The sequence below is a fragment of the Corvus moneduloides genome, chromosome 4 (genome assembly GCF_009650955.1).
Source record: "Corvus moneduloides isolate bCorMon1 chromosome 4, bCorMon1.pri, whole genome shotgun sequence".
Lineage (NCBI taxonomy): Eukaryota > Metazoa > Chordata > Aves > Passeriformes > Corvidae > Corvus > Corvus moneduloides.
Genome location: NC_045479.1, coordinates 5,345,671 through 5,372,321, shown reverse-complemented (window position 1 = coordinate 5,372,321; position 26,651 = coordinate 5,345,671). Strand labels below are relative to the sequence as shown.

At 42.8% G+C, this 26,651-nt stretch overlaps 1 protein-coding gene across 20 annotated transcripts in view; it reads left to right on the top strand.

Moving 5' to 3' along the window:
* CACNA1C (calcium voltage-gated channel subunit alpha1 C) overlaps positions 1-26,651 on the top strand; it is a 465,854-nt gene that overhangs the window by 330,160 nt on the left and 109,043 nt on the right. For 19 of the 20 annotated variants that reach the window (XM_032106990.1, XM_032106978.1, XM_032106993.1 and 16 more), the window contains exons 10-11: positions 15,243-15,333; positions 25,005-25,031. In XM_032106990.1, the coding sequence (XP_031962881.1) occupies positions 15,243-15,333; positions 25,005-25,031 (118 nt within the window). Of the gene's footprint in view, positions 1-13,187; positions 13,263-15,242; positions 15,334-25,004; positions 25,032-26,651 lie in introns of all 20 variants that reach the window. The other variant, XM_032106979.1, reaches the window with a different exon arrangement.

Below are 26,651 nucleotides of genomic sequence, written 5' to 3'. Positions count from 1 at the left end.
GGACAGATAGGGATGTGCAGCTGTTGGATGGAGAGAGCTTTGTGTGCAGATCTAATCATGATACCAAGATAAAAGAACAGCAACTTCAACTCGTACATTTGTTCAATTTGTACATTTTGTAATTCCATAAGTCAGCCTGCTCAGTGGCCTCCAAATCATGTGCTTAGTGTACAGACAAGCAAGTGGCTTATTACTTTCAGCCTGAAATAAAATATCATGGTGCTGTGGGATAATGTCTAAGGTAGGAAGGATTTTCAGACTTCATTGCAGGCTAAAATTTCAGGGTGGCCTAAAAAACTCTTGGTCCATCTTCTGCAGTGAAATCTAACAGGCAAGTGCACAGCTGGGGAATTAACATGGAAGATGCAGAGGGGAAAATGAGAGAGTGGATATTTCCAAGATATCTATTTTACATCCAGTCTTGACCCTCGCTGCCTGGAAACCCCTGTCTTCTTACTGTGTGAGCAAAAGGATGCTGTTCTGAGTTAATTTCTGTTTAGCAGAGCATACTTTAACTTGTCTGTTGACAGCAAGTTAGTTCATCCTGTATTATTCTAGTGTCAGCCACAGAATCTGTCCAAGTGTATTTCACATACACATGGAAGGACATGGACAACCACCCCTCGACAGGCAGGTACATAAATTGTCAAAAAGCAATTAAAACAAAAAAAAACCCACAGGGGGCTTGCATGGAATTTAAGATCATCTAAACAAAAGCTCTAAGAGGCACAGGCTGGAAAATGAAATCTTTATCAATTTAATTCCTCCAGTGCCAGTTGGTGGCTTGAGAAATGCATCATAGAACCTGGTTGCATTTTGCTTTCCATGTTTAAATACAAGGAAATCAATGCTGGTGCTGTAAAATGATTTATTGTCTGTCAACACTTCATCCAAAGAGAAAGAAAACACCATCTCTTCTACTTTTATCATTGTCCACTGATGTGGAAAATAATCATCTGGTAACCAAGAAGAGCTTAGCTGCCGTGCCAACAATTTGTAGGCATTTCACAAGGGTGCCTGATAGGTACTTCACAAGGAGTTTAGTAACTGGGATAGATTTATTCTCCTTCGCCTGGAGACAGAGGGACAAAAGAAGTGCTTTTTGGTGTTCACTGTGCCACCAGCTTCTTCTAGGGGAAAAAAAAATCCATGTACTGCTGTGCAGAGGTTCCAACACATGGTTTGCTTGGACAGCAGTGGCAGCAGCTCCCAGCTGTGTGCTGTGCCCAGTAGAAAAACAGTCCCAGTGGCATTTTCCTACCTTGTCGTCTTTTGAAGCAGCTCATACACTGCTCTTGATATAAATACTAGAGTTTGAGGACAGCTAATAAAAGGCCTTTGTAAATGATAAGTCAGCTTTGTTTCTGTTGTGTGGTTCTTCGCAGAGAAGCTCAGGTTGCGAAATGCAGCATGGGTTTGTGCTACAGATGTCGAGCTCCAGCCTATAATTAGGATGCTGCCTAGAAAAAGCTTCTAGGACATTAGTTCTCACATTAGGCTGAATCACTCCTACAGTCCTTAGGCAAAAATTGTACTGAAATTCCTGGGGATTTTGCCTGGGTAAGGACTTGGGCCCCAATCTGTTTCATCCAAGGTCAATAACAAAATGTGCAAATGTCAGCAATTGAAAAGGTTGCCCAACGTGAGGTCTTGGAGCACAGAGGCTTCTCAGTGCTCACACATGACTTCACTATTGTGTAACTGGCATCCACCAAAGGGAGAGCATGAGGTATTTGGGGTCTGAAATCACTTACAGCACAGAGTAGTCCACTGTGTACTGTTTGCCCAGTGCATAATTTCCCTGGCTAAAATGTTGTTGTATCTGGCATGAATTTGACCCACTGTCATTAGAAGCATGTAGCTTCCATAACAATACTGAAATAAATGTGTGATCAGATCCAGGTAAACTCTGATATCCTAGAAAGGAAAAGCTACATATATCAGAAAAAAATAAGAGCATTTGTGAGGCTTTGTAGTGACCCTGCAGGTAGCTGTGGTAGCAGAGTACACAGGGCAATGACATTCAGTGATGTAGGTAAAAGTAAAGCTACCATTAACAAGCATCATTTCCATTGTATAATTTCTATGCAGCTGAAGAAACAAAAAAAAAAGATCATTTAGGGTGATTCTTCTTCCACCTTTACCCCACGTTCCATCAATGTCGACAAAAATATGATGTCAACATTTGACTTTTTCCTATTGATATAAATTCAAAACAGAGAGTAGATTTTCTTCCTGACTCTCTTCACATGTTCTTTTGCTTCCTCTTCATGTTCACATGTTCTTCTGCTTTTTTTTACTGTGAGTGAAAAAGCAAGGAAGCAGTAGGTCCTTATCCTCGATTGTTTTGCATTTCTCCCTTTCAAAGAGGAGGAAATACTTAAGAAAAAAGTTCGTCTTTTCAAAAAAGTGAAATTTAAAACTTTGGGGTTTAAATTGTGCTTTAAAATGCTTCAGCTACAACATTGATTCTTGAAATATGTATGCAGGGTAATATTTGGAGAGGGGTGAAATCTTGTTCTGGACTCTTTTGTCCAATAAAAAAAAAAAAAAGGCACAGGAAGGCTAAATGATGTTCTCAGGATCACCCATCCCCCAGTGGCACGGGCTCTCACACCATTCTCTACCCTCTAGAGCGGAAAGAGCAGAATTTTCACCCCGGATTGCATCACATAATGCATTTCCAGGTTTGATCAGGGTAGTTTTGAACTATTTTCTTTCTCTGGCAATTCACAGTAATCGTGTTAATCATGTTAAGAAATACAGTTTTCTTTTTCCCCTGAATGTCTGGATGGTTCACTCCATGTAAGTTAATCAAAAGGTCTGGTTTTCTGGTTTTTGTTAGTAATCTAATTTAATAACCCAGCCTTTAGCAAAAAGCAGCTTTTAGGTTCATTGTCCCATAGATTTCACAACTGCCCAGTTTTTCTTTCTTTCTGTCTCAAAGGAAGCTTTGATCATAAAACAAAAAGCAAGCAACCATTTGAAAACCTTCTGCCCCTTCCTTCTCTGCTGAGAAGTTACTGCCAGGGTGGGTAAATCCCATCTAACAAAACAAGATGCTAAAGCAGTTTAGCTCAAGCCTGCATCTTCTATCAGAGCACAGTATGGAGAAAATGATGTTTCCTTTGTTTGAACAGAGAGCAAAAGAAGAAGAAGCTGCTGGTATTCAGGACAAAGCTGTGGCCAATGTAACAACCTGTAATTCAGCAGTAATTTGTTCCAACAGAGCATCAAACAGAAGGCCTGATAGAATTTGGTGAAGAAGGAAGAGTGCTTCCAGGAATCAGGGAAATTCCCCCATTTGGGGAAGGCAGGCTATACTCAGGCATGTGCCTGACTCCATCAGCCAGCTTCTGGAGTGAGTGCTGGTGAACAGTGACAGCTCTGAGATAATTAGCTGACTCTAAGAGGGTCACTGTGATGAGCACCAAATCTCTGTGCCACTTCTGCATGGGAGAATGGGTGCCAGAGTGGAGACCAAACTCCAAAACTGTGCTAATTTTTGCCCACAGGCTCATTTTTTTTCTTCTTGCTCCATTGCGGGCATCAGAGGTTACAGCGATTAGTAAAGCTTCCAGGTTACTGTAGTTTACATCTGGGGAAAAAAAAACTCTTCCTATAAGATCCTCTCTGACTGAAAGAGTTTTGTGGTGGTCTACATGTGCTCTTGCTCTCTTGCAGCTGAGCATTTGGCTTGTGTTGTTCAACTCACAGGTCCTTCCAGTTCCTCCCTTCCCTGGCTCTTGTATCCTGAAGCACAAACAGCTTTATACTGAGAACTGCTGGAGCAGTGGTGTGTGGCCAGCTACAGCATATAGAGACTGACATTAATGTTGATAGGGAATTAAGTGTATCTCCTATTAAAGCTATTTCCCTAGCAAAGACTGACTGGTGGGATGACACCTCTGTTTTTCCTGCTGGAACAGAGACTTGTGTTGATGTAGGAATTCTCTTACAGTACTCGTTTGTTACACAGAAATATCTTTGAAGGTAAGGCTTTAGAGGGAATCCATTGTTTATATAGCTGGGGAAGACACCTTTGTGCAAATAAATTAATCTCTATCTGCCCTGTTGGCAAGTGTTTCTTGAAGCTGTCAAGATTAATCCACTGACAGTGGTTCTGCTTCTCAAGAGAGGACATTAGTCAGTGAGAAAGCTGCCTTTGCCATACCTTCTAATGAATTGCTTTACTTCCCGTGGTTAGAGAGGCATAGAAAGCATTTGGTACCAGGATCTCCACAGAAAATTTTTGGAAGAAATGCCATAAACCCCCAAGCTGAGTATTCATAGAGGAAGACCATATTTTATATTATTTTTTAAGCAGATGTCTAAAGCATGCTCTTAAATCTTTGTAAGGACACTTATGAAGTGGTTTTAAAAACTATGGAGTATTCAGCAGTTCCTGCTGAAGTCAGTGAGAATGGCCCATGATCAGTGTTTGAAAATAAGTTATCACTGCAGATGTAGCCTCAGCGGCCTCTTCACTGAGAAGAAAGCACTGGTGAGCAGGACTGATAGCAGCTGAAATCCTGAGCGTTGTTTTGATGTGGTGTGAGGAACTGTCAGGAGAGAGGCTGTGGTGTTCAGGACCGGTAGCTGAGGGACACGAAGCATGTGTTTTGAGTTAGGAACAACTGCTGGGGGTGAGAGCTACTTTTATTACAGTAATGTCAGCCAAGATCAAAGCCACAGTGCGTCTGGCACTGTATATACTGAAATTGAAAGTATGTGTATGTGTTTCCTTTCTACAGGAAATCAAAACTAGTAAAGATGGCGTTCAGCTGACTAAACACATTAATCTAATGCCAATTTAGACACCTCATCAAGAGCTTCACTGTGAACTAACAGGTCAAGTATAGCAGCCAACGCTTGTACTCCTGCAGTGTGATAGTTGGAAGGAGTATCCTAAATGGGGTGTCAAAAATGTCATCCAGTGCCTCAGAAAAGGCAACTGAGTGTGGTTAGTCCAAAGACATGTAGGAAAAGTTTAGTACAAGTGGAACCTTCAATACTGATCCTGTAAGCTGAATGTCTTAAAGGAGTGTGATGGAACCAACTGCAACAGAAGTTGTTCTGACACGATGTTTTTTCCCCCCTTGTCTAAGTGTGTATTCACCATGACCTATCTCTTTGTCTTCCCTCATGTATTTTATGTTATAACTTGAAGATTCATGTGCAGGAAGGTAAATACTGAAGCCCAGACCAAGAGCTCTGTTTGGGAGGGGCTCAAAGCAGGAAGACTCGAAGAGCCCAGGACAGACTGAGGGATGCAGGAGGTGTGCTAGCAGACCTCTCCTAATGGAGAGTAAAAATCTCCTGATGGGGTAAAAATCTCTGGTTGTGTTTGCTCCTGGGGAGAAAAGCAGGTCCCCTCCATGCCAGTTATCTCATAGACAGCATCAAGCCTGGGGAGGTGGCGGGGGAAGGAAAATGTTTCCAACCGAGGAACTGAACTGAAAATAGCTGTGACACTGAGTCTGATTACAGCAGCTCTTCAGTTAGCAGGACTGTAGAGATAAGACAACAGATTAGATTAGAGAATTGGCCTTTCAGATCTTGAGACCTAAATTCAAATTCAGCTTTAGTGCCCACAGGTGTTCGTAGGGCTGCTCATGTCCTCATTCCCATTTACAAAGTTCACAAATCACAGCCTGATGCATCTCTCTTCCCCTTTTTCACTTGAGGAAGGGCTGCACTCAGACGTGTCCCTCTAGATTCAAACTATGAAGGACTTGTAGTGGACCCAAGGATAGGGGTCCCTTTAGATCAGGGTGAGGATGTTACCAACTACATTAAAATTCATAGTCTGAAGCAGCAGAAGGGTTAAGCGTCAGAACAAGGATGCAGAGGCAGAGCTGCTGGATGCTCACAGATGTGCAGATCAAAACATAAGTGTATTATGTAGCTGTTGGAAGAACCAGGAGCAGAATAACAGGGCTATGCCAGGTCACGAATGACTTGTTTTAACACAGCTGTGTGAGGGAAGCTTGCATAACACCTGCCCACACTAAGCTTAACTCAAGCTGTTGTTATCAGTCCCTCACTCTCCTGCATGCTAGAAGTATTTGCAAACCAGGAATCTATTATTTCGAGGCCACTATAAAATGCCTATTTCTTTGCCTCAGGGTAATTAGCTTATTCTCAGTGCCTTGCTCAAGAGGTAGAAAAACTTTAATCATATGTTTGACAAGCTGGCTTTAGGGGCAAGACTCTTTAACTTCAATTTTTGCTTTTCTCCTGGCTGCACAGTAATACACAGCCTGCCCAGCCAGGATGTCTCATGCTTCTGACTCATATGATATTGTGATAGTAGTGTCTAGTATCAGACTAGTCATTATGTTAGTAAAAGTGTCTGAAAGAACACCACATGCAGGAGCAGCTTACAAAATCACAAGCATTTTTATTTCCTAGGCACAGAAGAAATGTAGCAGATTAGGTTTTCCAACCAGAATTATATGCACATTTTGGAATAGGAGAGGTGAGGTCCATTTCAGATCATGAAGCTGAACTGAATTTGTTCAACGCAATGCAAGAGCACAACTCCAAAGGTCCAGTGCTTTCACAGAGCCCTGGCTCTGGAGAGACCTAAATCTCATGGATATGATGGTGTATCTGTTGATCAGTGAACTGAATTGCTTGATTGTTTGCTGTCAAGGAAGGCATCATCCATAAGGTTCCTCACACATCCCACATGAATCCTGCTATTAGAAAACGTCTGTACTTGCTGAGAACTCATTTCAGTCAGGCACTGTCTGTTCAGATGGACAGGGCCTTGCTGCTGTCTTTTCTTGATAAGATTAATGCTTAAATATTTTAAACACTACTCCTATATTGAGTTTTCCCAAATGCAGGGAGCATACACTACTCTTCTAGCTTGCAGAGTGGCATTTCAGATGAAAATTCTGTCACTTGTTCTTTCCTACCATCTCTTTGCCTGTGTTCCAGTCACTACCCAGTTGTTCTGCCTGTCCTTTGAAAGAATACAGCCGAGTTCTTCCCTCATATTCACTTTTCTTTGGGTTGTTTTGTTTGGTTTTTCTGCCGACAAGGGCCAGCCTCCTGGAGAATAGCTTCCTTCTTCTATCCCAGAGAAGATACACCTTCTCACTGGCACAATTCCTGCCTAAGGTCCCTGGTTGTAGGGTTGTGCAATCTTCCTCTGGGGAAAATGTCCATTGCGAGCTACCAGGGCATGACTCCGCACCCACTGCACCACCCAAACAGTCCCTGCTGTCCTGACCTATCCTCTCATGTGCTCTAGATCACAAATTATAGGGCACTCACCAAGTTCTCAGGCATCACTCACCTTGAAATGGCTTTTGACTGGCAGGAATGTCATAAAGCAGCCGGAGCTGCATCTCAGTCACTTTGAAGTTTGGCAGTCCAGGTGTAAAGCAGACACCTAGACTCCCTGGAGAGTTCCTGATGACCTAAGCAGATCAGCTTGGAAGTAGCCTCTGTAATTTTCTTTGCTTCTCCTGGACTCTGCGGGGAAGATGGATTCACAGTGCTGTGCACTGAAAGAACAAAGATGCTGTTGCTGCAGTAGAGATCCTGATCAGGGCTACCACCTCGTCATGCAGGTGTATATTTGTGTGGGTGGGCACATGCAGAAGCTCCCCATGCACAGGAACTGCAGAAAGCAGCACATGGGCTGCTTTAAAACCACCTTTGTGCTTAAAACCCTTGTCCTGTCTATTTTCATTGATAACAACACTAGTGAGAAATATGAATAGCTTCATGGTTACTAGAGGCACAAAAAGTGGAGGGTTTTTTTTTTCTTCTAGTTGTTTTTACTATCTTGAGGGCACTTCCTTTGTGGTTAGCTATTTAGTTCGTGACCAATGTTTGTAGCACTTCCCAACACATTATCTACAGTGTTCGCAGCTCTCATGCCCCATTTCTAAGGCACCTGCAAGACCAGCCTGCAATGATGGAAGCCTTCTGATTTCCAGTGAGATGCCCCTGCTTTTTGTGCCCACATTATCTTTTTGTGGGGTGGTGTTAGGAGCATTTGATGGCACTGCTGCTTGTCCTAAGTTCCTCTGCTAAAAATCATAAAGAATGAGAGAGGAAACCTGTAGAACTCTTACGAATGTGCTGTTGTGATTTGTTTGCAAAATGCTGTTGGAAGAGCAATAGATCCTCAGTTGTTATGCCTTTCCTCCATTTTATCTGTCTGTCCTTGAATTGCTTCAGAATTCTGTGGGGAACCAGGGAGTTTGCTAAAAAGTGTTATAGTGGCACAAGAAACGCTATAAACCACGTCCTGGCAAATAAATGCCTTGCACTTTGGCACCTTAATTGTTGCTCCTAGCAAGGCAAACAATGCCAGTCATTCATCAGACAAGAAAATCAGTTTAGGAGGTCATAGGAGGATCCAGATTCAGGAGAGAGACATCTTTCAAGGTGTGTGTTCTGGTAGCACCTCTGTCACCCTGTGACGCAGCCAGTCTGTCCTCCTTCAGCCACAGGGATTGCAGAGATACTTGCATTGCACTTGCAGGCAGATTCTCTGCATGGAATGGGTTCCTATAGCAGACTTAGGTGTTTGCTCAGCAGTGCAAGCAGTTATGCAGAGAGACTTCCCCTCTTGGCCTTTTCAGCAGAGAGTTAGGCTCCTTTCTGCAAAGTCTACTTTTCGGTGAGTCCCACGTCCTGTGCTTACAAGATATTTTGAGATACCACAGGTTATGCAGAGAAAAGCTTTGTCCTTCAGGCAGGGAAATGCAAAGAGTTTTTAAGTTCTTCCTTTCAAATACAGAACAGAATATGTGTGACACTGGCAAAGGCTGTCACTTGGCAGGGCCAGGAGTCTGACTGTGCCCATTGCTTGGCCCTCTGTGCAATGTGCATTCCACTCACTTGCTGTAATGAACAAATATTTATGGAATGCAGCATATTACTGTCAATATTGCTATAAAAAGAAGGGAAATGGCAGCTGTTCAAACTAGCTGGGGAGTCTGTTACAGTAAAATAAGTCCCAGGAAGATAAATTAGTAGCAAGGTAATGCATTTATAGGTGTGCAGTAATCTGCATGTGATAATGACAGATCTGTTAATCACAGGCCTGCACAATTAATACATTTCACTTTGTCTCCTGCTCCCTTTTGTAAGGTATAAATTTATGTAGCCAATGGCTATATCCCCTCAACAGCATATGATGTGTATGGACATATGGTGACCCTCTGGAAGGGGAGAAGGACAAGGTACACCAAGGCTTCATAAATTAGAGATACACTTTGCAATTTGTATTGTAAAATAGACCATTTCTCCATGAATGAAGCATTCGACGATACAATACTCCCTCTCAGCATTGGCAATGTTCCTGCTTTGTGCTGCTCTGTCCAGTACAGCAATGTTACACTCCATCAGCTTCCGTGGTGCACTCCAGTGCCCAGCCTGGGTTTAGTGTGATCACAGGTCTTGCGGCTGCACGGGGACTGTGATGCCTTCCACTGATGGAAAGGTGTTTTTACCAAAAGGCTTTTCCTGTTTGACTGAAGTGGATGCCACTGGCAATTACTTCACAGCTTTTTATTACTATCCTTGTGTTTTGTGGCTGACCTTGAGTGAGAGTGTGAATCCAGCTCGTTCACCTTACAGTTGTAGTCATCTGTGCATACCCCAAAATCAGGCTATGCAAAGTGTGTATGTTACATATATTTAATGTAATATGGTGTCTAATACTGTCCATTATGAGTATTGGTCTCTGAGCCCTTAGAAAATACTTTTCCAAGGATTTTCACAATTTTTTTCTGGGTATTTTTTACTGTGCTAGATTTATTGTCAACTTCTGTGTAAGTTTGGGAGGTATGCAAGCACCAAGATCCTACATATAGTTCAAGTTCCCTTTCTTCTTCTGCTGTGAAAGCTTTTCTGTCACAGAACTCCTTTTCAAGGCAGGAAACACTAAAGAATTCCCCAGTCATATCTAGTATATTTTCCTGGCAAAACCAGGACATCCAGGGAAAGCTAATGTCTTACCTCTGCAGTTTACCTTCTGGATGCTGCTTGCATTTAAGAGCACAGCCACTGATTGTTCCCAAGGCACAGCATGCATGGAGCAGAATGAAAGCTGTATCTTACTTAAATTAATGAATAAGATGAATGAGTGCAGCATTTTCAAAACAGGCAGAAGAGGAAAACTAGGCAATATTCACATATTAATTAAAATGAGAGCTCTTCACCAAAAAAATATGAGTCAATTGATATTCTGACAGCTGCCCATAGACTCATTCATGAAATGATGGCCATGAAAGGCACCATGGGAAGCAGGGGTTTACTGGAGACAAAGTCATTCACTTGATGCACATACTGTTAAAGGAAGCAGCCTGGCTATTGTCATTTATTCTTGTTGTGCTTGATGGGAAAGGAAATCTGAAATCCCAGCTGGAGAATTCACAGGACGACTTTGCTCTTTAGATCTGCTTTATCGTTGTGCAGAGTCCCACTTGGGAGACATTAGCATCAGTGATAACTATAGTACTTAGCACTTACTGTAATGTGTTCGTCTGCACCTCTCCGAGAGGCTGGCAAGGTGAGTGCAGAATCACAGCCCCCCTGGCAGAGGAACTGAACAGGTATGTAGAAAAGCTTGGTCATATGGCCAAGGTGGCACAATAAAGAGAAATGGTGGGCAAGTGACTTCAGGTCCCTCTGACCTCAACTGCCAGTGGGGGAAAAAAGGGTTATTTAGACCCATATTTTGCAAAATAATTCATTACCAGTAGACACTGAAGTATTGGAGAAATCAGAGTCTGAGTGAGCATATTATAAAAATCAATCAAATGTATTTTTGTTTTTTAAAATCTGAAAACCCCCCACAAGCCTCTTTCACTGTGAGTGAACATTCTGCTGGAAAGTCACACTGTTTCAAGTCAAGTACCTAACCCGAGGACATAAAGTAAATGTGTTTTTTCAGCCTATCCCTAGAATGGAGGGACACATCAGTATGGCATTCAGAAAACCTGTGGCAGGAATCGATCTGCCTCTGTAGCCTAACTCAAACAGCTAAATCAGAGAGGTGAAGTCAGGCAACGTGAATAGCCTCTGATATATCCAGTTTTATAATTAATGCCCAGATCTGCAAAGCCATGTAGTAACATGTCCCATTAAAATCTGTGAAAAGTTTGCTTTGTCTCTATTTCTGGAACTGGGGACCCTTTGCCCAAGCACGATTGCCTCTGAGTCTTCAAATGTCACAGTATTAAAGTGAGATTCAGCAAGATGTGTGACAGCGTTAAATAATCCATGGAAATAAATCTGAATATTAAAATTACTTCCACCACCAAGATGACAAGAATTTCGTAAATGCAAGATGCAACAGTGGTAATGATATCTCTGAACTGGGAAGCAAATATTGTTCTCCCAGTGTGTGAAGGAAAAATCGTCTCAGGACTGCACAGAAGGGTATTTGCTTGTGCCAGCTTTCTGTTTCAGTGGCTGGCTGTCTTTTGGCAACCTGCCATCCAATAATTCATTGCATGCCCATGGGGCACTTCATAGGAGGAGGGACATATGTTAGTGCAAGAGCAGAGCTGGTATCAGTGCTTGATGCCAGTGACATGGAACAGAGGCTCTCAAAGGGTCTTGCACATCTGTCTAGTAGACACAGACTGCAGACTCTGCTCTTATTTTTCTCTGTCTGTTGGGTCTCAGAGCTAGAATTAACACAACACGAAGCATTTTTCAGGTTTTTTTTTTTTTTAGGAAGCTGCTCTATAGCTGTTGTTGCTGCTTTAACTGCTGCAGGAATGCTATATAACTAATGTGAAATTGGAGTTTAGGTAGTCCAGGAGAAAAAGTCTGCATTCAGTGATGAGCCACACTGTGGCAAGATGTAAGAAGTGCAAAGGCTTCAGAAGGAACCAGAGAGAGAATATCAAACCTATTGGTCCTTATGATTTGCACTCTGTTGAAACCATGAAATACTTGCCTGCCTTTAAAAAGTTGTTTCATTGCCCTTTAAAAAAATAGCCATCTGTGCTACCTAGGGAATATGTAATTAATGTGAGATTTCATCAACTACAGTGGGTTATGGTTGCAATGATAAATCTAAAAAAAGGAGATTCCCATATATGCAAAGCCACCGTGATTTGTATCAGCCTCTGGATCTTTTTTGTCTTTGTCTCAGCTCCCAAAATTACAGGGAGGAAATGGCCATTGAGGTGGCATTGTCTGTATGCCACAATCCTAAACACAGCTCTGGTCTGGACTTGAGCCCACCATTTGGGAAAAACATCTCTTCCTGATTAAAACATTCCTGTGGTGGATTTACCACCAGCATTCTTGGTACATGGTTCCAGTAATTAATTGCATGGACTGCAAAAAATGCCTGCCTTGTTTCTAGACTGGAGCCAGGGTGTGGGCACAGGGTCTGGCTTCTCTGAGAACTGAATCAGATAAGAAAGCCATCTGGGCTGCATTTGGTCTTCTTCCCCTCATATTCAGCCCCAGTTTATGCACAACTCTTCTGCAGCATCTTCTGTTTTCTGGTTTTGTTAACTGGCCTGAATGAGCTGGGTAGCACTGCACACCTGATTATCCCCTGGTCATGAGAGTGTTGTGAGGTGCCAGGTCAAGTGACTGTGCTTCTGAGAGCACACGGTGTTGGGGAATGCAGCCCTAATCTCCCCCCTGTCCTGACCTTTATCTTCTGGACCATCATTCCTCTAATACTTCACACAATCCTAATACTTCTGATTGTCCTTAACATTTTCCATGGGTGCAGTGTAATGAGCTCCTGTGAGGTGGTGCCAGCAAAGTGATCTATGGGATCTCTTCATCCCATGTACCACTGCACCAGCATCTCTCACTTTACTGAAGTTTGACTTTCTGCAGCAGTAAGGTCAGGGAAGTACGAGGTACACTCTAAGATGCCTCCGGGATACGACCCATAAACTTTAATTCATTAACTTCATGTTCTCAAGAGCCAGGTATAAAAAAGAACAGAAAGCAAATGAGAGCTATGGTCTGATGATCTGTTAGTGATATTTCATACCTCTGTATACCTTTGTTTTACATTTTTCACCTTTGATTCACATGATGAAGTTCTCAGACAGAAGTGGATCTCATGTGTAAGCTGAGTTCCTTGTGTTTTTTCTTTTGCCTGTCACTGGCTGCATGTTCTCTGTTGATGTCTTGTTCCTGGTACTTGACACTGACCATCTTGTCTGTGAAAGGAAGCCCTCCAGCTGGTTTGCCTGATGAGAAGAAAGGAAAGTTTGCTTGGTTTAGTCACTCCACAGAAAGCCATGGTAATGTTCCACTGCGCTCTGTGTCCACACTGTGTGTGTCTGTGTGTCTGTATATCTCTGTGTAGGCTGGTCTACAGCACAGCTTTGTATTCTCCTGCATGTGTGTGCCTGGCTTTGTCTATTGCTTGTGCAGTGTCCTCTTCATGCACTCAGGATGACAAGCTGCTCTGCAAATCAATCTCTTGCTAATGTCTTCAAAATTGTTTTCCATTTGCAAATAAGCTCAAATATGTCTTGAGAGTGTTTTACCTCATCCTCCAAAATGACTTGCGCAATATCAGCATTTTGGCTTTATTCCTGCAGGGCTTACTCTGGACAAAAAATTTCAATTATGAATGTTGGCTTTTTCTCACAGCTTACTTGACTGTTTCATGTCTATCAGAACATGAATTCAGTTTATTCCTTAATTTGTCTTTCCAAATAGACAAGATTATTAAAACATCTGTCTTCATAAAGGAGCAGGCACCATTAGAGTACAATATTTCGTAGTTCTGTCAAGAGTGCTAGAGAGTCTATTATTTCATAGGGTCCTAAGCACACAGTACAAGAACTTTAGATTTCCCAAGAAGTGTGTTGGAGGTATGTGAATTGTTGTGATGGGATGAAGGAAAGATAGCTCATTTTGAAGGACATTTCTACCGTAATCCTTTCGAAGCAGTAATGCAGAATATTTTTGGGAGGACCTTCTGATGTCTTTTTAGCCCCTGAAAGAAGGCCGTGCCCCCCTGAGCATCTGCCCAGTTGAAATGCAGAACCTATTTCTTTTACACTGCCTCATTTTGCACCAATGACCCACAAATAGATATATTCTTACTACTGAGTTATGTATTCCTACAGGCCATTAGAAATCTCTCCAACAGCCAATAGCACGTGCTCTCAAGTCTCATCTGAGATGTGTATCCAACAGCAAATACAGGTCATGCTCTGAAGTTCTGCCAGGCTCCTGGGAGATCTGTTTAACTCCTCCATTCAGTCTTAAGTGTAATTTTTTCATTTGTTTTGTGCATTCCAAAAAGGGTGAGGAGGGAACAGGACACATAGTGGATCCTCCCCATTTTCCTAACTTTAACTGAATGATTACCTATGAAGAGTGATTGGACCTTATGCAGGAACCATGAACAACTGGGGAAATGAAAATGGTATGGGTTTGAGGAGTTTTTTATGATCTGTAGAAGCAAATAAAATCTTGAGGTTTGATAACAGCTAGACACAGGTTCTTGAATCTAGATGAGAGAGATTGACACCCAAGGCTGCTTTCATTTGATGTTTGTTCCATGGCACTTCTGTAAAAGCCTAGAAGGTTCTGTCCAGTTCTTAGCCATGAATGTCAACATAAAAGCTCCACCACTGTCCGTATTCTTCAGCTCCTTTGTTGGTAATATCTGAGTGGCTCAGAGGGTCTGAATTTCTCTCTTACAACTATAGGTCCAGCTTCTAGGTGTAAGGTTTAATCACATTAACAGTTAGTATATGACAGATGAGCCATCAGTATTCTTTATGTGGTGTTTGCTGGTGGCTATCAGAAGCTGTTTATCTGCATGCATCTCAATCCTGGTACCTTTTGTTTGCGTTCTAAACATTGCACAAAGGATTGGGGAGGGCACTGAGGTGTTTGGGCTGCTGCAGGTAAGGAGGCATTTTTTTTAAAGAGTTCCATGGAATCAAAAAAAAGCTTCTTGTTGCGTTTGTCAGGTTTTTTACTTTCTAGTGGTTCTCATTCATAGAATTTCCAGGAACTGACTCTGAAAGAAGGAGAGCAGCTGCTTCTTCCCTTTTCTTTAGCATTCGAGTAGCTTGTATGTTCCTGAAGTCTACCTGCCCAGCCTGCTCTGTACAGGGAGGCACTAGACTTGCTCAGCAAATTGTTTAATCCCCAGGAGCTGCAGCTGAGGGTTCAGTTCCTTCAATCATGGGCTCATTAAGAGTTGTGCCAGATTCTAATGGCCATCCCTCTCTCTTTCTTCCCTTTGACTCTTGCAGTGAGCATGCCCACCAGCGAGACCGAGTCCGTGAACACCGACAACGTCCCTGGAGCGGATATGGAAGGCGAGAACTGCGGCGCAAGGCTGGCGTGAGTACCTGCACACAGATAAGGTGTTAGGGGCCGGGTTGAACTGGGGGGTAAAGCCAGGGCAAGTGTCAGGCTTTTTAGGATGAAGAAAATCCCACAGGGGGTGAAAGGAGAGGCTGCAGAAGATCCATTGAGCCCGGTTCTTATCTTAATTGCAATGTTAACTCACTGCGGACATTAGTGAAGAGCCTCTGGTTTGACACAGATGTAAATAAAGGACAGGGTGCCCAGAATAAGCAGATCGGGTTTTGCATAACAGCTAAAAGAGGAACTGGCGGATGACAGTGTTCTTCTTTTAAAATTCCTCATTGGTGATAGACTTTTGAAACCAGTATGTGTAGACTGAAGAGTGGAAATGACTGTTTTATTTTAATTTTTCTAAAGATTCTTGTACACTTTACAGTGTCTTGTAATAGAAATACATTGCTGATAACTCCCATCCTGCAGACTGAATTGCACCCTTCAAATGCTGGACAGAGTAGTGTAGTGACAAAGAAATGCAACAGTTAGGAGGGATTAATGCCTCCTTGAAATTGTACCGTTGTAATTAGTGGAGATTCTTAAGAATGTGTGAGATAGCAGTTATGAAATGCCATAATATGTGGTGTATTTTTTAGCCTCACAGAGAGCAAGAATAGGCAGGAAGTGTCCTTTATTCCCTTTTGCATTAAACAAGAATGGACTTTATGCTCTGGGGCAATACATTATTCCTTCCAAATGTCCTTGAAACATGAGCTAAACATATCTGTGCTATAGCTTGTACCATGCTGGAGTATTTTGAGGTTTTTTCCTATCCTGGGAGCTACCTTGAGCCCTTGGGTGTTACTTGAATGGACCAGATGGGATCCATCCTAGGGTGATGAGGGAGCTGGCAGAAGAGCTCTCCAAGCCACTCTCCATCATTTATCTTCAGTCCTGGCTCACCAGGGAGGTCCCAGATGACTGGAAGCTGGACAATGTGATGCCCATCCCTAAAAAGCCAAAAGGAGGATCCAGGAAACTACAGGTTGGGGACACAGTGGCTGGACAGTGGCCAAGCAGGAAGGGGCCTGGGGCTATGACTGACAGCAGCTGAACATGAGCCAGCAGCGTGCCCAGGTGGCCAAGAAGGCCAAGGGCACCTGGCCTGCATCAGGAATATGTGGCCAGCAGGACCAGGGCAGTGATCCATTCTTCCCCTGTACTCGGCCCTGCTGAGGCTGCACCTTGAGTCCTGGGGCCAGTCCCAGGCCCCTCAGAGATGCTGGGGCGAGTCCAGAGAAGGGCAGCAAGGGTGGTGAAGGCTCTGGAGCACGAGTCTTACAAGGAGCAGCTGGGGGAGCTGGGAGTGTTCAGCCTGGAGAGGAGGAGGCTCAGGGGAGAGCTCACCACTCTCTACAAGTACCTGAAAGGAGGCTGGAGCCAGGTGAGGGTCGGGCTCTGCTCCCAGGCAACAGCAACAGGACCAGAGGAGAGTCTGAAGCTGTGCCAGGGGAGGTTTAGTTTGGACATTAGGAAGAAGTTCTTCACAGAAAGGTGATTGGGAATTGGAAAGGGCTGCCCAGAGAGCTGGTGGAGTCACCGTCCCTGGAGGTGTCTCAGCAAAGGCTGGATGTGCCATGGTCTGGTTGACAAGGTGGTGTTTGGCTATAGATTGGACTCAATAATCTCAAAGGTCTTTTCCATGCTAGTCAATTCTGTGTGATTCTGTGATCTGCATTAAAAGATGTGATATGTGGAATATATTGGCATTTCAATCTCTGCTTTCCTTTATCAATTAGTGACTAACAAGCCTCAGGAGAAATTATTTGTGATTGCTTTCCTTCACCTGCCCACTGTTGTGAACCTGCTGAGTCTTTTAGTTTAGATTATGAACGCTTTCCTAGGAACCAGGCCAGATGTATTCACAGCACTGGGGCAGTTGTAGCCCATTCTTTGGCACCTCACAAAGTTGCTTGTGCTCTTGGCACAGTGCAGGAAGCATCAGATGGATCCAGTTTGGAGAACCATCTATATTCTGCAGTTTTGGTTCACAGAATCAAAGAATGGGTCAGGTTGGAAGGGACCACCCTGGGTCATCTGGTCCACTGACCAGAGTGGCAGCCAGAGCTGACCCCGACCTTCACGTCTCCAACAAGGCCTTCCCTGTTTGTTACAATGAAGTTGAGCAGCACACCATTCCTTGGGGGCACCTCCACTACCTGCCTCAGAAAGTTGCCATCCTTGCTTTCCAGGACACCCCTGGACTGTGCTTTGCTGTGTTGCTTCTCCAGAATATATCAGAGTAGTGAAGTCCCTCATAGGTGTGGACACAGGGCCAAGAAGAATGGCAACAGTTACTCTAAGGTTTCATGTATTTTTAATATTACAGCTTGTATTCATTTAATGTTCTTAATCCCAAAGGATCCTAAAGCACTTTATGGACTGTAAATGCAGGGATTGTTTTCACAGCCATAGAGTTCAGCCACCTTCAGGGTAAAATGTGACAGGTGTTTAAATACAACAGGCACAAGTGTTCAAGGAGCTATATGAGGGATAGCTTGTTTTGCACTGAAGCTGCATTGGGAATTTTGGCAACTGGAACATAATTATCTTAGCTGGAATGTGGCCAGGAGGGCTGAAGTTAAACTCAACTCTAAATGTAATCATGACTTAGAATGGAGTTCACTTAAAATAGGCCAGCATGCTCACAGGAGAATGGCAGTACCCTGATCCGGCATTAGGAAAAGGGATGGTTAGGTCCAATATATTTTAGGGAAAAAGACACAGGAAAATTACAGGAAAACAGAGCTTCATTTCTTCTTCTCATGTTGCAAATGTTAAAACAGGGCCCAAAGTTTCAGCAGAGCAGGACACGTAAGATTCAGAGAGACAAACAGTTTCCTTGCCACTTTTCACTTCATCTGAAAATGGGTGATGTATAGTAGGAAAATTGAAGTCTGTTATTGAGAAGAGTTTTTCTAGTCCTTACCCAAGGACAGCTGAGATCCCCAAGGCCTCCCTCAGATTGCTTTTCATCTCTAAGAGATGGATAGGCTCCTTCCTCCATGAAAATTAATGGCTGTATCATTGAATAGGAAATTTTGGAGTGAGATACAAATTTTGCCAATGCTGCCTGCTTTTGTGAAATGTTTGTTTCAAACTTGTGGATCTGCAGATTCCTTAGTTACAGGCCAATTCAGACCTGCCTTTGATTCTGAGGTTTAGAATCCTTTCTGGTTTCTTTTGTCATTGTATCACACACTTTGGCAAACAGAGAAACCAGCTTTCATGGTTTCAAGAAGTATTTAGTGCTCTTCTTTTTGCTGAGTCCTCATTCAAACCCCACATAAGCCAACATTCCTTCTGGAACATATAAAATGCAAGCAAGGATTTATTTGAATGAGCATGTTCTTTTATTGGAACCTGACTAAGAATCAGAATCTGGCCCAGTATTCAAGAATAGTGAAAATCCATGTGGGAAGTCAGTGGAACTTTTCAAAAAAGCTCCTCATCAAGTACTAGATTTTGAGTAAGCATTAATAATTACAGTCATGTCATCCTGATTTGCTCTTGTTGAAGATTAAACCAGGGCTTTTGAGCAGTATCCTACTCCCTGTTTTTGCAGTTGGAATACCCAAGATTTTTGTTCATTTGTTGAGTTACATCTGTTGCAGATGAGACTCGATATTTTTACCAGCATTCTAAACTCACCCCGTGGCCATGAGTCCCCACTGCTTTGCTATGAACACACACTTTCCCAGAGGGCAGGGGCTGCTCTGGGCAGGCTGCAACCAGACATGACTGAAGCAACATCGGGCCTTTCAAGTCAAAGGCAATATATTCATTTATTTATTTATTTATTTATTGGCATCAGGCTGCCTAGGGCGTTTAACCACCCCAGCACCACCACTGCAGTTATAGGCTGAGCTTGCCATCAAAATGCACTCATGATAAAAGGGAAAAAAGGCCCAGGAGACTGAAAGAAAAAGAATTTTTCATTGAAAGCAACTTAGAATTGCTCGCTGTTCTTTCTGTTCTTTTAAAATGCTGTGGAGTTTTGAAAGGCTGGGTCTGTGAATGACAGAAAGATCTGCTTGAGAAGCCAGGCTCTAATGTACCTTTTGGAAAAGGAGATCTTCCCTGACAGCCTTTCTCAGCTCCACAGAGACGTATGCTGTGTGAGATCAGGAGAGTACCTCTCAAACACAAACTACTGCCTACTGATGAATTGTCTCACAGAAGCCTTTATTTCTCCAGTATCCATGCTATAGAAACTGTCTCCATCAACTGTCCTCTCTGGAGTGATGCCAGCCTTCAAACCAGCAGGAGTTTCAGGAGGAATCTAACATCTAATCTCTCTTTACTTGTTGTGTAAATCAAATTTATTAGAACTACAACAAAACAAACAAACAAAAAAACCCCAATTTCATTCGTAATAATTTCTGGTGTAATTCTGCTGGCAACAGGAGTGCTGTGGCACAGCACAGTTTGCTTCCTAAGGGTATTCACTTTATCAGGCATCTGAATTTGAAAATGGTTTCACAGGCTTCCACAGGACATTGAAAAGCATCCCACAACTTCCACAGTATATTATTTCTGTCGTGCTATTGCCTTGTAGTGGGCTGACATCTGCCCTGCAGTAGGAGCACAACAGCTTTTATCCTCAAGAACACTTGGAAGTGGAACTTATTTGGATGTGTCACAGCTTTCACAACCTGTTGCCTCAGGGTACAAAGAAGCACGTTCCTGTGCAGCAGGCGTCAGTGGGATACACCCAGAACCAGGAGCAGCGGGGTTCTGGTTACAGGGTATCCTTACACCCGGGGCTTCTCAACAGAGAGTAATTCCCCTGAGCCTCTGTGGCTGCTGCTGTGCAGGACTCCGATTCCTGAGGACAGGCCATTGCTCATAATCAGGAGTAATCTGTTCTGTGCAGGGTGTCAGCATATATAATCTTCCAATACAAGCAGAATGTTAGTTTTCTAATACGACCATGCAGATCTGGAGTGCCACAAAAGAGCTCGCTTTTATACATATGCATTAGCTAAAAAAAGACCTTTGTGGAAACTAATGCTCAATAGAAAAGTGAAGCACTTGAGCTCAAAGGGAAAGAGAGCTTAAAATTATCTGCTTTCATTGAAACAATAACCTACTTGGCATTTTCGCCTTGGCCAGGATTTCCATACATATGGGGGACAATTCAATTGCTTTTCCGCCAAAGACAGTTCCAACAATAAAACAGGATAAACCAAAATGAACAACCTGCACTGGCTTTCCAACTGAAAACAGTGTGTCCTGAAAATTCTGTGAGCAATGGAAGCTTTCCCTGGCAGCTGAATGGTCAGTGATTTTTCCCTTGGTGCTTTTCTGGCATGGAAAATAATTCCGGTGCAGTTCTTGCAATAATCAGGATAGGAGCCAGTGGTAAAGGTGAAAGTTTTCTTGCAGGTTTGTTGTAGTTGCTGCTGATTTTCACCTTATGAGAAGATGGTCTCCTTGTGATGTGATGGAACCAAAGGAACAACAGTGGGAAGAAAAGTCTGCCAAAAGCTCTGAAACCACTGCTGACTTCAGCAGGAAAACTCACAGGATCAAACCTTATGTGCCAGTATCAGATACTGCTCTCCAACTTATTATGAGCAAGGTGTTTTTAATATTCACAGTCAGCTCTAGGTGTGTGTCTAAAGGACAGTAGCATGCCCTTATGGAAGAGGAAATATCTTCCTGCTTCAGATTCCTGTGACTTGCCACAGCGAGAGCAAGATTATTTACTGAATGCCTAAATGCTGGCCTATTTTCCCAGCCTGTAAGAAAGCTTGTTGAATAGCAAACCAACTCAATTTTATGCTGGACAGATCCAATTTTCTTACATATATTCTGTAGATTCTTATTGCTGCTGGCCAACAACTTCCTCTTAAAACCAGCATCGCTCCCATCAGGTCAGCATGCTCTCCAGTGCTTCTGCAAGAAGAGCAAGAATGTAAAAAAAGAGACAAGAGGCATCACTGTGTGAAGTCTGCTGAAATCCAGTGATTGCCTCAGCAGGAGGATCTCAGTCCACATCAGAATGCATCAGAATTTGTCTCAGTCCACATCAGAAGTTGTCCAGGTCCAGTCACCTGTTCTGTTTTACACTTTTAATTAACGTTCAGAAATGAGAAAGGATCACGGCATGCTCCTGTACAGCTCCCCAGGGTTAGCTGTGTTGTAGCAGGCAGGATGGGGGCCCATTGCTTCAGTGTGAATCACAGAAACTTAGCAAGGGCAGAACCTGGCCCTAATGCTTTATTAGGCTGGGAGTTCATCAAGTGTGCTGCATACACTCCTGAAAAGTGTATGCAGCACACTTTGTGAAGCTCTATCACTATATGTTTTGCCCCAGTAATGTGATGCCACCTTAGGGTGGCTGCCATCTCCTCAGGGGTGCCACCATCCTGACTAGAAGTAATGAAATGTCATCAGCAGGAGCAGAGGGAAAATTGTGCCACCTTACCAGTAACTGCAAGAATGCAGCACATGGCACCAAAACAGAATCCATGTCACACCAGGACTGCCTTCTCACAGTTCTAAAATCTGTAGGATACGGCCAGTGAAGCTCTTGGGATGTTCCCCGAAGTTGTATATAACCTAGAAGCTTAATAATGTCCTTTTCTGTGTTGCTGCTTTTCTGACAGCTTTTGCTGGTATCCAAAGGCTTTTGTGAGTCCTCATGGAGGTATCGTTGCCTCTAAGCTGGGATCACACAGTATAAAAGTAGTTGTGACCAGAGTGTTGGATAATGGCCATGTTTGATAATGCCCACACCCAGAACACAACTGTAACATGGCCTTTGTGTCATGCTTGGTGACCTACAAGGTTTTTCCAGAATTGTCTGTTGTGCATACAATTCCACAGAGCCCTCAATCCCTATTACACAAAACTGTCACATCCTTCCCAAATGCCTTCTCTAGTGTCCACCATGAGCAGGGAAATGGAGACTTTATGTCTCAGAATGTGGGATATCTCATTACATTTGAGTTATGCTGATTATCCAGAGTTTATGTGGATTAGAACCTTTAAATTTCACTGTCTTATCTGTCTGTTGTATGTAACTATGTAAGGTTGGAGGAGTTTTAGAGAATTTCAAAGATAGCTAGTCAAACAGTAGAGATCTGATTTTTGTGTTTGACTTTCTAAAAGATAAGCTGAGTTACATGGCTCCTATGATAAAAACACTCAGTAGCGATCTGAAGTGGTTTTCATTAGGCTCCCATACCATAATTTTAGACAAGAGTTTCTCAAGACATTCCAGAGTTGGACACAGTTGGAGGCACCCTCTTTCTCCCAAAGACCTAAACCTCCCAGGACACCAGGGATGCAAGAGATCCATGTTTAAACTCAGCAGAGAATCTGGTCCACTCTGAACCCATTAAGTGCCACAAGCACTGCAGCAAGGCCCTAAATCCAGGCTATTTGACAGCCTCCAGTGATGCCATAAAAGCATTTTTTATGTGACATTGGTAACCCAAGTTCTGAAAAAAACTTAATCATGAGAGTCACTTGAAAAATGTTGTTTCATATTCGTGCATAATGTTTTCAGAAACATTTATTATACAGTTTATTTCCAAAATTCCATTTCACTCTCTGATTCTACCTCTAAATATAAATCTAATCCTCCTTCCTTGTCCTGTTCTATATATATAGCACACCCACATGTGATAAAGCCTTCTGCCACAGCAGTAAGGCAAGGTGGAGGGAGGGGGATGAAGGCTGTAGGTAACCTGTGGGAGCACTGAATGCACTTGGCTGCTGCTCATAATGCTCCAAAGATATAATTATCACATGCATGATGAGTACTACACCTGCTGCATCTCTTTTGCTTAAATAAATAAAAGATTCCAGTGCAGCCTCACTGGGAAACCATTAACCAGAGAGGTCACCAGAGGATTTCACACTCCCTGTCCTTCCCCTTCCATCTTGCTCTCTGGCTCTCTCTCTCTCTCTCTCTCTCTCTCCCCTCTTCTGTCCCTGCCAAATTTCACCACCTCCTTTCCAGTGCTCAGATTTCTGCTTCCTTGTGATTTTTCCATCTTTCCACTTCCCGTCTTTGAGCCTTCTTTCCTGTTGCCTGTAAATCCGATCCATTACAGTTCGTAGGTAGTGCTTATCAAGCCAGAATTCTCAGTGAGAAGTTGGGATAGCTGTACCATGAAGGATGTGCTTTGTAGGTGCTTCACCTGGCATCCTTGTTAGAGCTTGCTTTGTCTCTGCAGCATAATTTACATTCTGCTCTGCCAGTGCATTATTTCTTCTTTCTCAAGAGTCTTGCACGTGTCTGTAACCTCACTGCTGCCCAGTGTGTGGCCTAGACAAGCTGCCTGTGACACAGCAGGAATGATGTATTTGGGTATTTGGTGCAAAGGCTTTTTTCTTTTTTTGGCTCGGCCCATCTGCTGGTGAAAAGTTCCCCTGACTAAAATCTCTTCCACACAAGGAACCTGACCTATCACTGTTTACTTGTCAGTAACTGATGTCCTCAAGCAGGGACAGGACCATTGTTAGGGCTGCTACAGTAAGTAGTATCAGATGCTTGGAAAATTACATTCTCCCGTCTCTGCTAACAGTGAATCCAATTCTGAGGCAGTGCAGTAAGACCTCTGCTGACTGTTGTCAACAATGACTCACTTTCCCGTCATGGAGGGAACCTTAAGGAATGCTTCAACCCAGCAGAAATACTTCGTTCGTAGTCATTCCCCAGATTCTCATTTCTGATGGTATTGCTAGTTGATTTTGCAGCTTCCTAAATCACCTCTGACTCATGCCATTGTATCCACATACGTTTATTTCCCTCTGTGCACTGTTATGGATTTAGCAAAAGGCAGCCAAAGTGTTCAAAGTCCTTACAGGATGTGTGTCAAGCAGAGCAAGGTAGTGGTTAAAGAGCTGGGGCCTATTTCTAGGTTTGCCTGTGACCTCTCATAAAAGATTAATGAGATTATTTAGGTGAATAAATCCAAATGCCTGGAATTAGATATTTAAACACATACATAGTGGGAATATGGCCAAATCTTATGGGACGCTTAATTCTCAAAATTTCATTGATAGCAACAGAATCTGTTATTGTACAGACCCATTTGAGTGCAAACCAGTTTACACAGATAACCAAGACAAATAAGTGTTAGTATCTAAGTTTGAAAATATTTGCCATGCACTGGTCTTGCTTCAGCTGCTGAAAAAAAAAAAAGCAGTATTTTCACCATTATTGTTTCATAATGTGCTTATGTATCCTGGAGTGACAGGTGACATGTGAAAGCAACAATTCTGTCTGTATAAAGTCATACATATTTTAATATAAGGAAAATAAAAGTAGCTAAATTTTTTTTTAAATAGTCATTCTTAAGAAATACATTTGGCAGCAGTTGTAGAGTGCCCCTAGCATTAGGCCAGCCTTTCACCCAGGAGAAATTCCAGTTCACTGATATCTGTAGGTGGTAGAATCCCACCATGGCATGACTTCTGCTTCATGAGTCCCACCAAAACACAAGATTTGGGTATTGGGGAATTATAGCCATGCCCAGTGCCTACATTGTCTTACAACAGATCCAAGGGGAAACCAGCATGGATTTAAAAAAGCATTGAGCTTAACTTTGTTTCTTTCTATTGATATTTTCATGAAAGATGGGAGGTATGGGACAGCTTCCGAGACTCTAATGACAATTCTTCTCTTTCAGGCATCGGATCTCAAAATCAAAATTTAGGTAAGTAAAACTGACTCTTGTTTTTCTCCTTTTTACTCTTTTTGTTCTTTTCTGAAGTGGTTTACACCAGCATCTCTGGGATGCAGTGGTGATTCTAGGAGATCCTGCTAAATACGTCAGATTTTTGTCATAAATCAAGATTGTTTTTCTTAGTTCCATACTGAAATAAGGCACAGGGACTATTGACCTCTGAAGTACCTATCTATGCTACCTATGTATATCAAACCATAAAACATAAAATCAGAAATAAAAAGCCACTTCAACCCCATAATTATACTACATCCATCAACATCAACCCTGTCAGCTCAAGGCTCTCTGGTGCACTGCTCTGCTTTGCTTGATTGTAAATATTTCAACTGATAAAGTTTCCATCTTATTTGTGAAACTCTCCTGTTCACCCTGGAACGTGGGGAGCTTCTCTGGTGGCGTTTGGTTCTCTGTTGACTTGGAGGTTTTGGAAAAGTGAAGCAGTCCCAAGGTGGCCATTTGTGGGATTTCACTGGGGAGGCTGACTGAACTCATGGATCTTGGTTGTTAAGGTTCACTTCTACCCCTTTGGTAGGAGCTCAGCTGCCTCCATAATCCTGAATCCAAAGTCAATTTTATAGAAAAACTAAATGAATTTTCAGAAAAACTGGAGCAAGTAAGTGTGTGCTTCCAGTTACCTAAGGAGCAATGTCAATTTAGGGATGCACATATGTGACATTTCCCATGTAAAGGTTGTAGATATAAGCACAATCTTTACATACACTGTCATGTGCATGCACATTTGTGCACGAGTACACGCAAAACCGTGTGAGATTGCAAATAGTTTAATGACAACATCAATGTCTAAGTGTGGTGCCCACTTTGGAAGTTGGGAAGATTATTTCTTGTCCCAAATGCACTGCAAAACACACAGTGTATCTGTTTGTGAGGGACCGGGTGCCTTTACAAATTGCATAGGTAAAACACTGTAAATTTGACCACCCGTTGAAATGCTGTTGCCAAATTCTCGTCCACGTTGTGTTTACATCGTCTGGCTTTACTGCCTACAGATGTGAACCCTGATCCTCAAGCATGGCTGTGGTTTGCCACTGGAAATTATACACAGGACAAGAGTAGCCAAGAAAAGTTCTTTCTCCTGAAACATTGTGCATGTGTGTGGCCCTTCAGACACACACACACATATGTATGTAGTACCTATATAAAACTATTAGATTTATTATACAGTGGCAAGTGTTGCCTGGAAACGGGTTGCTATGCAAGTTAAATTCTGAAGAGTAGGAGGTGTGTAATTAGCTTTAAATATCTTCTGTAGTTAGTAATTATCCTGAGAAATCAGTGACACAAGGGGATGTGTTCATGGAAGGCAAACTTTAAAAAGTCTCTTGATTAGCAAATGGTACCCTTAGTTCCAGGCATGAAGGTGAGATGCTGAAGCCCCCAGGCCTCAGGATTTCTTTCAGAACTAGCCCTTGTATTGGGCTTACTCCTGAATGTTGCTGAAAATGTTGCTGGAACTATTCTTTGGATTTTATTTGACTTCACCTGTCCAAAGACTTAATCCTTCAGCTCCATGTGACAGAGTATCTTTCTATTGACTATCCTGAGGCTGGGCAAGGTCCCATTGCAGGCCAC